This window comes from Colias philodice, chromosome 5 (assembly GCF_061535455.1).
Source record: "Colias philodice isolate Cphi_HAF_F1 chromosome 5, ilColPhil1 Martin Lab GWU primary, whole genome shotgun sequence".
Taxonomy (NCBI): domain Eukaryota; kingdom Metazoa; phylum Arthropoda; class Insecta; order Lepidoptera; family Pieridae; genus Colias; species Colias philodice.
Window position 1 is genome coordinate 1,860,395 of NC_143090.1, and position 18,627 is coordinate 1,879,021.

Here is an 18,627-nt window from a genome sequence, read left to right on the forward strand (position 1 = left end):
ATGGCCCATAATCGTCTTTTACACGAGGCGTTTGCGCAATCGCAATACACGCGCGCGGAACTCGGTCACAGCGGTGAGGGCATGAGCGTGCGTGGGGGCAACTCAGCAAATGCAGCGGTCGATGCCACCGCTGAAAAACAGCTCCCAAGTAACTCGCACGTGTCAATTCAGGAGGACACCAACGAGGTCCTACTTCCTACTACAATGTTAAGGGTGCAAGCCATGAATGGTTCTTACTGTATCCTTAGAGCTCTACTAGATCAAGGTTCGCAAACTAGTATTATTACCGAACACGCAGCACAGGCTCTGAAGATCCCTAGGCAGCGGTGTAAGGGTGTTATTTCGGGAGTCGGCGATAAGGAAAGCAATAGTAAGGGTATGGTCACATTAAAGTGTTCATCTCTAGTCAGCGATTTTTCCTTTGAAACCGACGCGTTAATTATGAAACAACTTATTAAAAACTTGCCTAGTTGTACTTTTGAAAAACCAAACTGGTCATACCTAGATCATATTACCCTTGCGGACCCTGAGTTTTATAAAAGTCGTCCCGTAGATATTTTATTAGGTGCAGATATATATTCTATTGTTATTATGGATGGAATATGTAAAGTAAACTCGACCTTACCGACTGCTCAACAGACGCAGCTCGGTTGGATTTTGAGTGGCAATACAAAAACGTTTCAATGCAACGTAGTTTTACATAATTTCGAAGCGATACAAAATTTTTGGGAAATTGAAGATATTTCCGAAAAATCCGATTTATCTTTGGAAGATAACAAGTGTATAGAGTTTTACAAGGCAACTACAAAAAGACGGGAAGACGGGCGATATGAAGTCAGGTTACCGTTGTTACCCGATTACAAGGAAAAATTAGGCAATTCCAAATCAAAAGCAATTGCTCAATTTTATAATTTAGAACGGAAACTCGAATGTAATAAAATTATTAAGAATGATTATGTGCAATTCATTGATGAATATTTGTCGCTCGGACATATGACACCCGCGACCGATGACCGTAGCACATACCTTAGGTGTTATTTACCTCATCATTGTGTCACCCGAAGCGATTCAACGACAACTAAGTTACGCGTTGTATTTAATGCTTCGAGTAAAACTTTATCAGGCTCTAGTTTAAATGATGTTATGTATCGGGGGCCGAATCTCCAACAAGATTTATTTAGTCTCGTTATTAAGTGGAGGCAATTTAAATATGCATTTACGGCCGATATAGAAAAAATGTTTAGACAAATATGGATTAACCCTGAAGATCAGAATTTACAAATGATTTTATGGAGGGATAGTCCAAATAAAAAGTTACTTGAGTATCACTTGGCTACTATATCATATGGAACAAAGGCGGCTCCGTTCCTTGCCATGATGACACTCAAACAATTAGCTCATGACGAAAGGTCGAACTTTCAAGATAGTTTAGCGCCTAGCGTCCTTGAGGAATCATTTTACATGGATGACCTCATTCATGGGACCCACTCGCTTCAGGCAGCCAAGCAGCTACAGACAGATATGATTAATCTGTTGAAGAAGGGCGGTTTCCACTTAAGAAAATGGAAATCAAACTCGCCTGAACTACTTAAGCACGTTGATGTAACTATACAGCATCAAGATTGCTTTGACTTCAAGCAAGTGGAGTCAACAAAGACCTTAGGTCTTGGCTGGGATCCGCAAAACGATAATTTTATATTTCAGTCTAAGTTAAATACGTGTACAAAGCTTACGAAAAGATCTCTATTGTCGGAGATATCTAAGATCTTCGACCCACTAGGTTGGCTTTCTCCCCTCACAACAAAGCTTAAGATATTGTTTCAAGATGTTTGGAGAGAAAACTTAGCATGGGATCAGCTCGTACCACAACACATCACTGAAAAATGGTGTAAGATAAAACAAGATATCGACACCATCAGCCAGTTTCAAGTACCAAGGTGGCTGCAAACTCAAGAGAATGATCTGATAGAACTGCATGGCTTTTGTGACGCAAGCACGAAAGCTTACGGCTCTGTTGTATATTGTAAAATTACGCGTAATAATAATTCGTCAGTTGTTTTAGTGGCGGGAAAAACAAAATTAGTACCGCTAAGCAAAAAATGCTCACTGCCCCGCTTAGAATTATGTGGTGCAGTTTTATTATCTAAATTAATGGCAAAAATTAAAAAATGCCTCGTCAATTACAACATCACCGTCTACGGGTGGGTTGACTCGATGGTAGTACTAGGCTGGCTTAACGGGCAGGTCGACAGATGGAAGCCGTTCGTCGCAAATCGAGTGAAACAAGTCACAGATTCGATGTCGGCTGACTGTTGGCGATATGTCGCGTCTAAAGAAAACCCAGCGGACTGCGCTAGTCGAGGTCTTACGGCTTCTCAGCTACGAGAACATAGCTTATGGTGGTTGGGTCCTGCCTGGCTACCTACCTATATACCTGATAAGCAAAATAAACAAATTTATAGCACAGATCAAGACTTGAAGGCTATTAAACAAGTTAATATTGTTATAAGCGGAAGCGAAATTATTAAGAAAATTATTGAAAAGCAAAGCTCACTATCTAAAGCTGTTAGAATATTAGCGTGGATATTAAGGTTCACTGCTAAAGCTAAAAAGCAAGATTATTTAAGCATTATAGAATTAAATAGAGCTAGGAATTTAATTATTAAAAATTGTCAGATAGAAAGCTTTTCACAAGAAATACATAGTTTAAAATTAGGAAAAGCTATTAGTAAGCAGGAGCAAATTATTTAGTTTAAATCCTATATTAGATGAAAACGTCATCTTACGCGTCGGTGGTAGGCTTAGACATGCGAACATCGATGCCGAGATGAAGCATCCTGCCATCATCCCCTGTAACACGAGATTAGCAGAACTCATCATCGATCAAGCGCATGAGCTCACTTTCCATGGGGGTGCGCGATTAACAACTTCGATCATTCGTCGTAAATACTGGCTTATAGGCGGCAATAATGCTACAAAAAAGCGTCTACGCATGTGCGTTAAGTGTAGGAGGCATAATCCGGACCTTCAACAACAGATAATGGGAGATTTGCCCTCCGCGCGCACAAACCCTTCGCGCCCATTCTATCACTGCGGTGTCGATTATACCGGACACGTAAACGTGAAATGCAGCAAGGGCCGTGGTATTAAGACCACAAAGGGATATATATCAGTGTTCGTGTGTATGACAACTAAGGCCGTACACTTGGAACTCGTCTCTGATTTATCAACATCCGCTTTCCTTGCCGCGTTGCGTAGGATGATCGCTAGAAGAGGCTTACCGGGTCACATATACAGTGATCAAGGAAAAAATTTTATTGGAGCAAATAACGTATTACAGCAACAGCTGACCGAGCTCCAAGAAAGTCAAGAATTTAAGTCAGAGATCGTAGATATGGGAATAGAATGGCACCACAATTGCCCGTCTTGGCCATCCGCCGGTGGGCTGTGGGAGGCTGCAGTAAAATCTCTGAAACATCATCTAAAAAGAGTTGAGTTTTGCATCCGTTGCAATTTCTTTATCATTAATTTGTATTAAGATAGCTGTAGGTCATGGTTTTATAATATAAGTAAATTACCTTAACTTAGTAACAATAGTATTTATTTTGATCGCATTAAATACATGCAAATAATTAGAGACGATTGGTGGTTAGTTGGATATTACAATACTCAACCCTAATCAGAAGGCAATAAGGCCACGGAAAAATATATGAAGTACCCAGATAAGATTTGTGGAAGAATACAATCGCGATCATATTGCGACGGAGTCATATTGCAAGGCACGAGGCGAGCGAATAATAGCCTGTTAATGACTCAATGTAAACAATAACATACAATTAAACATATACAGCCTCTACGAATGATATCTCTCGTAAGCATAACATCATTGATTAAGATCAAGATTATCAAGAAATATTCAATACATGAAAATACCGAACCAATAGTTGATCCAATCAAGTAATACTACGCTGCGATACATATATTATTTCCTATCCTGGACTCGGCGGAGCAATAATGTTTGCAAGCGGTTCCAGTACAGCAGCAGGCGCGCGGCCCTGGCGCGGCCGCCTCCGGTGAGCCTGGCCCTCCAGTCCACAGTGAAAGTGCAGTGTAGTGTAAACAAATTGAATGTTCTAGTGTTATAGTGTGTACCTAATGGTGAAACAGACACCTAGGTTTATTATTCCCGTAGAATATTTGATCTGTATAAGTTATAGTTTAAGAAATAATTATGTATCTACTACTAATCATGGGGTTCACTATAATTAAGAAATATTGTTATCACCTTGTATCATGGGGTCACCTCATCTCATACTAACCCTCATCTTTCCCGCCCGGGAATATGTACGAGCAAGCACGTCCAAAGTGCAACAAGGCGCTTTGCTTGCAAATTGTATCCAACATTTTACACTTTATATTAAATTAAAATCAGTTCATCGTCGACGGGCATTAAGAGTACCTCGCGTGACTCATCTTAATATAAAGTGTAAAATGTTGGATACAATTTGCAAGCAAAGCGCCTTGTTGCACTTTGGACGTGCTTGCTCGTACAGTGTTATATACGCAATGCGCGTGAATTTTTTCACATTTATAAAGTTACTTTATGTTACCTTAATCAGGCCTTCAAGATAAGTCTATTTACCCCAAAGACATTTCCAGCTAAGTTTGTGCACTCACTACGTTGCAACCGATTACAATTTACACAATCTGATCAGCGCATTATTATCCTTATATAGTCGTTATTAAAAACTGCTGAACACAATTGCCGAAAAACTTATGATTTTCTTAATTAGAACGTTATAAATTCATTAAATTTCCCATTTTTTGCCTTACAAAATCTATTGATAAATACTGCTAAAAGTTATTTTTTCCATTAATTTATTCGAGTTGGTTGAAGACCAATGAGTATTAATCCTTTAAAAAAAATTTTTTTTGAATTTTGATAATTCCTTAAATATTAAAAAAATATTTAAAATAATTAGGAAAAATCCTAGCGAATTTCTTTAGTCGCGCTCCTTGGGCCGGAGCGTTCTGACGTGTGCTCTACGCTCGATTTTCCTTCATACCGAAGTGAAAGTTGCTCTACTTCATTAAATTTAATATTTTTGTTAATTGATTATTTTTATCTTAGTTTTGTGCAAATATTCGTATTTTTAAACATTTGATTTCGATATGGAAAATAAACGAAAAAAATACGCGTGTAACTACTAGAAAAAAAATTATTAGAAAAAAAAAAAAAAACCAAATAGATTGCAAAGGTGATTGGCAACAATTTCTTTATTTTACGGGGTGTCAGTAAAGGGATGTATATTTCTTTAAAACTAAAGTAAGCTCATAAATTTTCTTATAATATAATTTTTTTGAAGTTCCAAAAATGATTATTTTTCGTTTGAGAAATACGAAATATAATATAAACTTGTATTGAGAACTTGAACTTCATCCGGGGAAATCCCCATACGGGGAAAATGATTTGTTTACTCCAAAATTGATCCGAGGTGTTTTAATTTTTTCTTCTAGTCATTTTCAACGTAGCGGCATGTTGTTTGATTATTAATTTTGTAACTTAAATACAGGATGTTGGTTTTATATTCTGATCTTACAGACGCGCTGACAAATTTAGTCCGCCATTTCTAGTTTAGTCTATCAACTCTAAGTACCAATATTAAAACGAATGGATTATCATCACATCATCAAAACTCAGATGTAATGGAAGATCACAATAACATAGAAAATTCAGTGGGTGTTGAGAACTAAACAAACAGAAGTAACAGAGACGCGAAGAATAAAAAAAGAGGACGAAAAAGATAATTCGTTGATGCTTTCCCTTTTCGACGTATTGTTAGGGTACATCACCAATCTGCAAAAAACAAAACTGATGATTCCCAATTGCTGATTAAAAATGAAAAACAAATAATCGACAACAGTGGTGAAAATTTGCTGATCACAATGAAACATCCTTCAGTGGTAGCAGATTTACTCATTTCAAATGTATCGGTGAACAGCGTAAAGGAGAGGAGGACAGGAAAACATTATGAATGTGGATGGTGGATTGTATACAGGTTGTAATCGATAAGTATGTGCAGGCGATTATGACGTTATTATTGCAGGTATCAAAAAACTTAAAACTGATATCGAAATTACTTTACCTAATGAGCAAAATGACAATAATAACTTTTTAAAAGTATAACGAGAAATATCTAAAAAAATTACTTTATACACTCCCATATCAAAAAGGGAAAATGGGACTAGTAGAAGTTAAATGTCTAATTCCGGCAAAAGACATGAATGCGGAAGATGCGGTTAAAAAAAATTAAATATTTGAAATACAATGCAAAAAATAACACTTTTGTCATAGATAATAATTATGACTATTTTTTCTAAATTCATGGACAACTAAACGTTGCAGAAGCAGAAGTCTGCTTATTTGCTGTTTGGACTGGAGTGAATCATTCGTTAAAAATAGAATATATAAAAAAGTATGTAACGTTTAGGCAAAATAAAATGATGGACCATTATCAAGATTTTACATAAATTGCCTACTGTCAGAATTGATTGATTCGAGACTTCAGCATTCGATGCCCATCAAGGACCCATCCTATATCATTCAAGCGATTGAAAAAAAAAGAGATAAATCCAGTGCAACCGATAAAGCATCAGAATGCTAGCAAAAGATTTATTAGGTTTAACAATATAAATCTATATATTACACATAATATAATAAATCTGTAGAAGACGCGAAGACTGACATCCGCGCGGACGGAGTCGCGGGCGGAAGCTAGTCAGAAATAAATATCTTTTGTTTTCATTTAACACAAACATTACATTTTTTTTATTTTATACAAAATTTGTTTATCCGTTTTATTAGTTAAACTGAACAACTTTCACTAAGAAACTTAGGTCGAAAAAAATGTACCTATAGAGTTCTGCATTTTGTATGGAAAGCTTATTTTTTTTTATATTTCGTCCAAATTTCTTTGTAAAAGTTGATCAGTTATATAAACATGAAGTTGAAGATATCAATAGAAAGTATTCGCAAATTTTGTGTACTGATAAAAAAAATCACCCGGTGTAATTTTCACGAAAATTGTTTCAAATTGTCATTTTTGGTACTTATTACGAATATTAAATTATGCATACGAATGATTTAATTTTTAAAAATTAAGTGGAGCAACTTTCCCTTAGTACATTTGTATTATTTACATATAGGATGACAGGATGCATTTGTTTGCACTACTAGACCAAGCCCTTAAGTTTTCAACATTTTCTTCAATTGCCGTCATATTTCAACCGATTTACATTCAACGATAACCAATCCTTATCTGTATAAACAACCTTTACGCAATACCGCATACTCACAATATTATAGTACATACCTCCTATAATTTTATTAAAACCCGCTCTGGTCCGTCCTAAATCCGTACGGTGTATCCACGGGCCTGCAAGTGCTGACCAGCAAGCATGTAACCTCGATTAACCCAGAGGGTACTAAGGCTAATCGGCTGGAAACTCACTCGCCCGCTCCACACCTCTATTTATAACTTCCCTTCAAACTTGTTACTCAATAACGCTAGAGAAGATTTAATACCTTCTGTAACTTGGTTATGTGTAAAAATGTCACTGTGCTTTGGCTGTAGAAGCTGTAACGGGAAGGATCTGGTAAGACGTAAGATTTTAAAATCCTGACAAAGGATAAAATAATTTACAGCACTGAATTGAGGGTAGCTACGAATAGAATAATTCACTTAGGTATTATATTAATTGCATATGCCGCGGCCGTGTCGGTTGGCGTATAATAATAATAACTAAGACATAAGTATTTTCTCTTTTTTCATACAAAACGCTCCGTGCGGCAACCGTGCGGCGCCGCGAGCGTCCGCGAGCGTTTGCGGTACCCGCAATCTCACAATGTGAGATCACTTGAAATTATTTTTGCGTGTATAAATTTCTACATTGCGAAATCCGATTTATCTTAAAAATATTGTTTAATATAAAATTTCGTCTATATAAATTTTATGTATACCCCAATTCAAAAGAGCGTGACTACTTTTTTTGACATTTCTCCAACTACCGTCATAATTCCACCGATTTACACTTAACGTTATATACAGGGTGTCCCACTATTGGTATACTAAGCGCGAAGGGACTTGTAGTTTTGCATACACTGATCACGTAAAAAATACTTAAACAACAAAATTACGTCATAATTTTTTTGCTAAATTTTTCCTGAAAATCTATGTTTTCTTCTCTAGCTTCGCGCAGCCGGCATATACCGCTTCTCTAATGTGAGCATTTTGTCAATGAAAACATAATCTTAAACGATGTCTCACGTGCAGATGGCAAATTTGGGCGTGTTGCTTGTTAGGGGTGTATACATAGAGTTTTAAGAATTCATCTATCCGAAAAAATAATGCGTCTGGAATTTTATAAGTATTTTTTACGTACTCAGCGTATGCAAAACTATAACCTCCTTTGAGCTTAGTATACCAAAAGTGTGACACCCTGTATAGTGGCAAGTCGAAATGAGGCTAATTAGCCACAATTTACTTCAGTTGTTCTCTTATTCGATAGCGGTGGTTGAATCATGTCATACGTTGACGTCTAATCTTGTGTGCAGTTTTTGAAGATAAAAATATGTTGTGTTCGTAACTATCTACACCTTTTTATTTATACCATCCACTTTTGTTACTAGCGTGATTATAATATATGACCCGACCTGTTATTAATATTCATGCAAAATTTTAAGCAAATCCATGTTGTACTTTTTGACTTTAGCCCGGACATACAGACAAACAACAATTTGTTGCGCTACCTAGCCGTGCTACTTCATAATAATTTAAGCCACGTATTAATGAACTAGTGAACTCACGCAATATTTTTTCTCATTTTTGCAATTTTTTCATTGATGGTCTGCTTTGATACCTATCGATTACTTGATCTTATATAGATTCATGTATAAATAAATAGATTAGGTACTCCGAAAAAAAAATTCAACGAAACAAAAGAAAGGATTTAGAACGAAATGAGTTTTAGAGATTACTGAGCTCAACAAAATAAACAAACAAACAAACTTTTCCGCTTTATATTTGAATAGATATTATAGAATATGCAAAAAATTATGTTTTCGTTTTTATTTCACGTGGTACAAGAAAAATGGGGTGGACAATGTTTTTTTTATGCTAGAGACCATATTATTCTAAATACTTTAATGTAGGTGCTACGCCGTACGCGAGAGAAGCTACGGACTCAAGTTGTTAATAGTAAACGATAATGAGCCTTTCTATAGAGAAACAACATATAAATATGTTGATACTTATGCACGGTGTGTACCTATACTGATTATTAAAATAATAAATTTAGAGCTTTAGCTCGTTTTTGTCAAAATTACACTAATATCTGCATAAAAGCCTATTTTCTATTTCAGATTAAAATGTGTATGTAATTCAACAAATTAATCCTATACTCGTATTATTTGCGTGAAAAACAAGCAAACATCCACCCGTCCTTACAAACTTTCGCATAACAGTACCTACTACGATGAAAAACGAAGTAGCTTGCGTTAAAACCTGTAATTCATACGAAGTGCGATGTTTTTCAGTCCAATCGCACCCCAGTACTATTCATATATATTATTATACATAGATATAGTGTATATAGGTGCTATGGTGTACGTCGGTCGGTCGCGCCTCTGGGATGCTGCGCGGTTCATATTGTAAACAATCCGTGTTTCGATTGGTGGCGCTCTACGCACGCGCGGATGTAAGTGATCTTGTGCAGGCGTCTTTGATTATTATTTTTTACTCGTTGTTGTCTGTGGTTTCGTTTGTTTTTAGTATTTATAAGTTATAAGTATTGAAATATGGTTTTGGTTGTCGCTTCTTTGTGTAGCCCGTTTATGTACGGTTTCAGGTTAAATTTTAATACTATAATTCATTGGTCATAAGGTACATTATATAGAGGCACATGATGTTTCAGTTTTATTGTGCGTTTTTCATTTCCTTGTAACAAATCAATTTCTAATAAGAGCAATCATCCTCAAGTCAAGAATAGTCATAGTATACATAGTACGCAGTAGTTGTAGACATAGTACTACAAGGATTTTTAACGATCAATTCATCGTTTTCTTCTTCGATATTAAGAAAATTGGATTTGAATTGGATAAAAGTGATAAGTGTTAGCAACGAAAAATTAAGGACAATCATGTAAAGCTGTGGGATACAGCTAACTGAAATCTTACAGCTTGATTGAGTATGTTGTGGATACATGAAAATTTCCATGATCACAGAGACTTAATAATTTGAAATTTACAAAAATGTATATTTGCGCACGGGCTGAAATGAAACATAATTGAAGTTGTTTCCCCAACAAACAAGCATCGATCGATTTGGGGAGCAGGACGTCATCCTTAGGTCACACGTGTTGCGTGCGCGTAGCGTTGCGCGGCGCGGCGGGCGCGGCGCGGGGTGTGCGGTGCGGGGCGCGGGGCGGGCGAGCGCGTGCGCGGGGAGGGACGGGCGCGGGCGGCAGACGCGCCGCGATGGTGGGCCGCGACAGCCGCTCGGAGAGCGCGGCGCGCCCCTTGGCGCCGCGGCATGAGTAGCGCGCCGCACCGGCCCGGCCCGCGCGCCCGCCATGGCGCAGGCCGGCGCGCCCCAACGCACCCACTCCTTCGCCAAGAAGACCTTCCACAAGCCGACCTACTGCCACCACTGCTCCGATCTGCTCTGGGGGCTCATCGGGCAGGGCTACGGCTGCGAAGGTACGCGCATGCGCCCCGCGCGCGTCGATACGCCCGCGCGCGAAGCACGACCAGTTATGCAACCCGGGCGTGTCTCACCCCTTCATCCCTCCGCCACCAGCTCGAGCCCGAACCCGCCATCTTCCAGCTCCAAGTGCACGACCTCGACCTTAACCCCCCGGCCGAGCCACGCTCTCTCCTGGTCTCTCCCGTCATCCTCTAGGTCGAGCCGGGAGCAGAAAAGATGGTGTTGGCGAAGCTTGTGAGATATCGATCGGTCTGTTTTGTATGAGGTTTTTTTCCAAGCGGCGCGGGGCGGGGGCGCACCCCGCCCGGCGCGAGCTATCCTTCTGTTTGGTAAGTCACCGTTAACTTTACATGGACCCGATGAAGGTCAGATTTGCGATGCTTTCTACGTTTGCCATTGAATTTGTGAAAATCTCCCATTCAGGTGAAATTTCGTCAAACGTTTGGCTACGAAGGGACCATCGCGCTAATCTGCTTGCTCTACGAAAGTTTTTCTTAATTATGATGTGTTTGTTTTTATTAATAATCTAACTATTTCACTATTCTACCGTTTTAAAAGAACATGTACCCATTTATCTAATTTGTGTGTAATAGCAAGAAATAAAATTCCCCAAGCATTCAAAAATCTTCGGCGCCTGTGACGCACTGAAGAGAACCAAATCTAAGAAATTAGAGCGTACGAAACATTGCAAACATAAACTATGATTAGTATTTCATTAATCTAAATTCGTAACATTTCTTATTTAGGTATATATAAAATAAAAAAATAAAAAATAATCTAAAGAAATGGAGAGAATCAATGTAGCAGATAAAAAGCGCGTTTACGGCTACGGTTTAGATGTTTTTTGGTCGAAAGTTAACTTTAAACCTCCGAATTCATGAACACCACGAATCTAAGTTTAATATCATCATATTATAAATAAAATAAATAGCCTGAAAGTAAGACATTTAAAAAACAGAAAAGTTAAATCAGCTCTCATTCCGAAATAGTATGAGACTTAAGTAACTAAGTAACATCCCATTTGACCAACATTATATTAATTGAAGTAGGCCGTCTAATATAAAAAGTGCTAAGTTATATGTTAATTAATAAATTAAAGATCTAAGTCTTATTAAACGATATTGATAACACAAGCGAAAAGCTTAGCATAGGATCAGATTGTGCCGTGTGTGAAAATCCTGAAATTGTTGAATCTATGGTATACGAATTTTGCTCGATGCTACAATAACCAAATCTTGTACAACGCACGTAATCTATTTATTTTATTGATAACTAGATTTCCGCCCGCGGCTTCGCCCGCGTTTTCGAAGGAAAACCCGCATAGTTCCCGTTCCCGTGGGATTTCCGGGATAAAACCTATCCTATGTGATAATCCAAGTTACCCTCTATATGTGTGCTAAATTTCATTGTAATCGATTCAGTAGTTTTTACGTGAAAGAGTAACAAACATCCATACATCCATACATCCTTACAAACTTTCGCCTTTATAATAGTATTAAGATTTAAATAAATTCGTAGTCAATGCATAGGTAATAATAATAATAATAACTTCTATTAATAACTTTTATTTATAAAAGTTTATTCGAGATTATTACTTCCATATTTTCTTTTCAGAAAAAGACGGGTTGCACTGGGGGAGTGCCGGCAGAAGTGAAAACTTGATTATTAACGTTGAGCATGTTTGATATCCATCCGTCTTACGCTTTTTCGATCAGGGTCACATGTCCTGACGCGAGTTTAAGATTTTATACCCATTACAGAAAACGTGCTCAACGCCGCTAAAGAAGTTTTCACTTCAAAACAACCGAACTAAATCAAACTTAAGTGTTCTTCATCAGTCATCCATACTAATATTATAAATGCGAAAGTAACTCTGTCTGTCTGTTACTCAATCACGCCTAAACTACTGAACCAATTTGCATGAAATTTGGTATGGAGATATTTTGATACCCGAGAAAGGACATAGACTACCTTTTATTGCGAAATATGTACCACGGGCGCAGCCGGGGCGGACCTCTAGTATTATTATAACCATAATATTATTCCAACCATCTTTCTTCCTCAAATTATGGAAAATTTATAAGAGAAAATCAAACGAACCAAAATAACTTCATGAATATTTTATAATACGCAATTACTATCCATTGACATAAGATAATTCATAAATTTCAATGCAATTTTCCTGTTCTGAAATATGCAATAATTCCTTCCTTGTTGTTGAATTTAAACCAAAATCATTAAACCAAATATGGGTTTTTATATAGATTTTATGTATTTGCTGAATTCTTTACTTTCTCAAAACTCTACAATTCAATCAACAATTTCATAATAATGGCGGAATAAGAATAGTCAGTCTCTCAGTTTTATTAACTGTGTAGATCTTATCATAGAATTCAAGCACTCAAATTATAAGCAGGAACTGTATTAAATCGTAAAAACTTTTTTTGATACAGAATATGAAAAATATATACAGAATCCTAGAAGTGACCTTTCTATCTAAAACATTGTATCTAATAGGCCAGTTTAATCATTTGGTTAAGTTAATCAGTGATTAAATAAAAGTCGTAGCACTTTTCGTAGCACTCGCCTTATTTTTACTTATTACAAGTAACTTGTAACATGATGTAATAATGTTTAATTCCAAGTTTTTTAAGACATTTTTTATCACAATAAATATAAAATTTAGCCTGCGTTATGTAAACTTACAAAAATACAACAAATACCTCACATCCGGAGCTTTTAAAGCTTAAACTTAATTTTGCATTTCTCGATTGAATTTTCAAGAGATTATTAATTTTGTTCGATGTGTTTTTTGAATCATCGTTAAACAAATTGATCTAGATGATAATTTGTTTTGGATGCGATCTTTTTCCAAAAAAGTATGGATTTTTCCAGCACGCTATACTTCTAAAATAGCACCACTATTCATGTAGTATAAATGTGAGAGTCCATAATATGTTACGAGACCATAGACAAAGCAGCTTCTATCACATAAAAGTATCTAGAAAACTTGTTTGTTTCCTCTACGTTACAAAGCGCAACCTGTCTTCATGTACATGACACATGCTGTCTATTTATCAATGGAGTTTTTCATCGGACACAGGTGGGCGTAGACTCGCTGGGGGTAACAATAATATTCATTATGCCACTTCCTACATCAACGTCACGCTGACAAAGCGGCGCATAGACAATGGAACACGGACAATAGAGCGAACTAGAGCGGCGTTGATAAGCGTGTGTGGGTAGCATTGTGACGTTCTATTCAATTTGACATAATGTAACGGTTTTCTTGAATCGACAGATGAGGGCTGAAGTTGACGTTGTTTTTACAGCGGTAGGCATTTCATGGCATAATAGAAATAAAGTGAAGTCCCATGTCCCCTAGTGGGGTAAGGGGCAGATGCATTATACATCTGTTTCACTGATCGATTTTCTTTAGGGACAAGTCGGTGATCAGCCTTCTGTGTCCTGCCGAGACATTTTTTTTTCTTCGTCTCCACCGGGAATCGAACCCAGGACCCCTCGGTGTTACGTTCAAGCGTCAACCACTGTACCAAGGAGGCGGGCAAGATAATAGAAATACATTGGGATACTATTCGTACTTTTGAATTATGCAGTTCCAGTTTGTAGATAGAACAATAAAAGGTTTTAAAAATAAACTAAAAAAAAAACAAATTATTGAATTTCAATTTACCGATTAAATAATAAATTGTAAATACTGAAAGTTGACTGAAAGAGTAGAGAAATTGGCGATTCCGCTAAGGAATTTTAAATTCATTGGATTAGCCAAATTTTTGGCATGTCGATCTCATCTACCAAATACGGTTCAAAAATATAGGTAAATAAAAACTAGAAAGGTTCGTCGTACCATAATTTTAATTCCCTTTTATAGACTGTTTGTATTAGACTATTCTATGCTCCTCAATTAGGGGTCGTGAATTATATCTACCAACGAACAGTAACAGAGTTACAGAGTCATTAAATTAGTGTTTATTTTGCTTGTATAAACTATTCTCATTCATACAACTACAACATTAATAATTGTCGTCTTATATAAAGTCTTATCTATCTAACTTGAACAAATCCATACTAATATTATAAATGCGAAAGTAACTCTGTCTGTCTGTCTGTTACTCAATCACGCCTTAACTACTGAACCAATTTGCATGAAATTTGGTATAGAGATATTTTGATACCCGAGAAAGGACATAGTCTACCTTTTATTGCGAAATATGTACCACGGGCGAAGCCGGGGCGGACCACTAGTTAAGGAATAAAATGGCTGTCCTATAGTTAAAAAAAAATAAATTAAAACACAAAATTGTCTAGACTTGTCATTCATTAGAATAATTTTAATGGCTTGATATGGAACAATTAATTGAGTGTTAGTTAAAAGTGTGGCTATACAAGTGATAACTGCGTTAAAAACAACCGACTTCAAACTTGCAACATTTACAAATACAGACAAAAATGCTCATAAAATAAAAACTACTGGGCCTATCCGAATAAAATTTTTATGGGACCAATTCGACACCATCCCGCATCGAACAAAAAAAGAATCACGTAAATCGATTCAGAAACCTCGGAGTAATCGGTGTACATACATAAAAAAATAAAAAAAACATACCGGCCGAATTGATAACCTCCTCCTTTTTTTTGAAGTCGGTTAAAAAGTAATTTGTTTTATTTATAGCAATCATATTTCCCTTAAGGAAAGCTGATAATTAACCTAATGGACTGTCAACCTATATATAGCTCTACATTCGTATATTAATAGATATGGTACTGATTAATATATTTTTATTTTAAATGCTTTTCAATTTAATTGGATATATTTCCATTTTTATTGACGTCGTCAAGTTGTTTTAACTTCACTAACGTAGCCGTACCTTTTCGCGGAAGTATCAGAATTAATTAATTATTCCTTATTTTCAAATAAACATCAAACGCACAAAGCAAACATTACAATTTTCATAAGTACCTTTTAAATATTTTTTTTAAACGCCTTACAAAGTCCATTTTTTCTCACAACCGATCGTCAACTCGCACTGTCTATGCATTCGTTATTTTAAAGGAAAATTAAATTCCTGTAGCAATTTTAAAACATCAACTTCACAGGCTGAAGCATGTCACTTAAACCGTTTAAAATCTTGTAATCAGGCTGTAATCCTTCCTCTATATTTAGAGTCCCTTGCAAGTAATCCGCGCGGGCCCGGGTCTCTATGTAGGCCACTGCTGACGTCACGATGGTGACCTACTTCCTATGCCATTGAAAGCAGACGCGCGTCAATGGTGTACCCCTCCCCTCTGGTCTATGGGAGGGGTCGGAATCATTAGCATACATGAAAAATATGAAAACTATAACGCTACGTGCAATGCGTAAAGCGTAATTTTGATGACAGAAAAATTGTATGTTTAAAATTGCATAAGTTATATTTGTAGATCTTTAAATTGCCAAAATATAAATGCCAAAGGGGTCACACTTTACATACAATTTTGAAAGATGGAGTAGGTAATGGGTATTTATGATAATTATTGGTTTTATTCCGTCGTGTCTTTACTCTTTAGGTCTATTATAAGTGTGATAATATGTTGGTAGGTATATATGTATTTTGATCATGACTTAAAAGAAAATATATTGGGTAAAATCAATTTGAGTACTTTATTACAGTATTTTAACAGTCATCAACAGGTAGAGGCAATGACTCTATCAAAGGTTATTAACCACTATTGTGTCAATTGTGTTTAATTAACAAAAGAAAGTTTGTAAAACTTTCAATGAGACCATTCTTAATTGAAATGTAATTTGTCGTAAAAATATATTTCTGTGCATGTTCTGTGCTAAATTAAGTATTGTCATAATGAAAAATGATTATAATGAACTGAATGAGTGAACGTATAAACATATGCTTTGAGGAAAGATTTGGAATTTGTTTAGATACATAGTCGTTAGATTATAGTTTTTGTTGTTAATTTTCCTCATAGAATTGCCAGATTACGATTAAAATTGCAAGTCACTTTTTTAAACCGTAACGGTATCATTTTCTTCTTAAATAATGTTAGTTCTTAGAGTAGTTGTCTTAACAAACTTATTGAAGTGAAACTTCTTTATCGGGGTTGGAAAAAAATTTTGTGTAACATTTTTTCGTTACGCACCATCTTTTTCTTATCCCTACCACGCGTGATTCGACGTATTTCTGTAAAGTTGTATATAGTAAATTATTTTTTGAAAAATAAGGTCATATAGAAGTTCCACTTCTTACGTGTGTACGTACACGCACACATTTTTGAAGTGAAACTTCTTTATCGGGGTTGAACAAAAATTTAGTGTAACATTTTTGCGTTACGCCGTACGCGTGACATTTTTGCGTTACGCCGTACGCGTGACATTTTTGCGTTACGCCATACTCGTGACATTTTTAAGGTCATAAAGAAGTTTCACTTCTTACACGTGTGTAGGTACACTAGTGTACGTACACATTTTTTTTTATAAACCATCGCTCGAATTAAAAACCGTCAATTTAAAAGCTGAACAAACCAATTACAGTTGTTATTAAGTAGAATAAACACACAATAGTCTAGTACTTATTGACACGTAAGCATGTCGGCTCCTCGTTGCATTATAAATGCCGTGTACGCCCCGACATGAACTAACCTTACAAGTTACAACTTATTTCTTTCTATTGGCATTACAAAGGAAATATCTCTATTATCGATATTGGGCAATTGTTGTGGCGAAGCCGGAGCGGACCGCTAGTTTTCTATAAAATGGAGTAGTTATGTTGACTAAAAAAATTTCATTGTTTTGGAGAGTTAAAAATTTTTTGTGCTCGTAAAGCTTAATTTAAATAATAAAGATATTTTAAGAAAGAACTTTTATAATAGCAAAAGCGTCTACAAGACAAAAACACTCCACAAAACGAGACAAAAACATACAGAATATTATTAGTTTTACCGAAAATCGTTGTGAACTAGAATTTGGCAGTAAATATAGGTCAAAACATATTTACAATGGCTCTATTTATATCAAGTAAAGCTAAAATAATAGTCTGTATTTCTGTACACTGACAGAAATAAATGCGTAATTCTCCTTTTAACGCGCAGTGTTGCCGCACCGAAATATTTTGCAGCTGTGCATGTTCAGATAAACTGCTGTGATAGGAGATGGGAATTAAGATACGTGAAATGTTAGTTGTAAATATGTGATGGTATAAAAAGTTCAAACTGGAATGGTTGTTAACATTTTTAAAGCTATTGCATAGCTTTTATCTCAGACTGAGCGCGGCGACCGAATGTAAAAATTCCGTAACGAAAATACCTAACACCCCCCACTGCAACCGGCATTGCGATGCGATTCTATGCAATAGCTTTACCGCGGCCGCGGCAGTCTTCGAGTGCCACACGTATTTTTTTGCTTTCATTTCATATTATACAGGAATTTAGCTGTTGAGTTTTGATAGAAATAGGTCATTATTAAAAAATAATAACAATGTTGAATACCTCCTATCTAAATATCACGATAAGTAAAAGAACGTTATTTTATGTAGATTTCGTATGATATTACTACGTACAAAATATTTTAAGCACTTTATATAAAAGTTCTCTATAAAAAAATGTGGAGAATTTTAATTATATTATTGATTCGCATCCATACTAATATTATAAATGCGAAAGTAACTCTGTCTGTCTGTCTGTTACTCAATCACGCCTGAACTACTGAACCAATTTGCATGAAATTTGGTATAGATATATTTTGACACCCGAGAAAGGACATAGGATAGGTTTTATCCCGGAAATCCTACGGGAACGGGTTTTTCTCTGAAAACGCGGGCGAAGCCGCGGGCGGAAAGCTAGTAATTAATAA

General features: G+C 36.3%; 2 protein-coding genes across 2 annotated transcripts in view; both read left to right on the plus strand.

Moving 5' to 3' along the window:
* LOC149488274 (uncharacterized) lies at positions 1-3,961 on the plus strand. Its single transcript, XM_089695304.1, has 3 exons — positions 1-2,362; positions 2,769-3,460; positions 3,851-3,961. Exons 1-3 carry the CDS (start codon positions 1-3, stop codon positions 3,959-3,961), a joined length of 3,165 nt encoding a protein of 1,054 aa, XP_089551430.1.
* A 6,620-nt stretch (positions 3,962-10,581) lies between these two features.
* The window catches only part of LOC149488275 (diacylglycerol kinase theta), a 38,515-nt gene continuing 30,469 nt past the window's right edge, over positions 10,582-18,627 (plus strand). Inside the window, exon 1 of the mRNA XM_089695446.1 lies at positions 10,582-10,756. Coding sequence (XP_089551572.1) covers positions 10,630-10,756 — 127 coding nt within the window. The 5' untranslated portion in view covers positions 10,582-10,629. The remainder of the gene's footprint in view (positions 10,757-18,627) is intronic.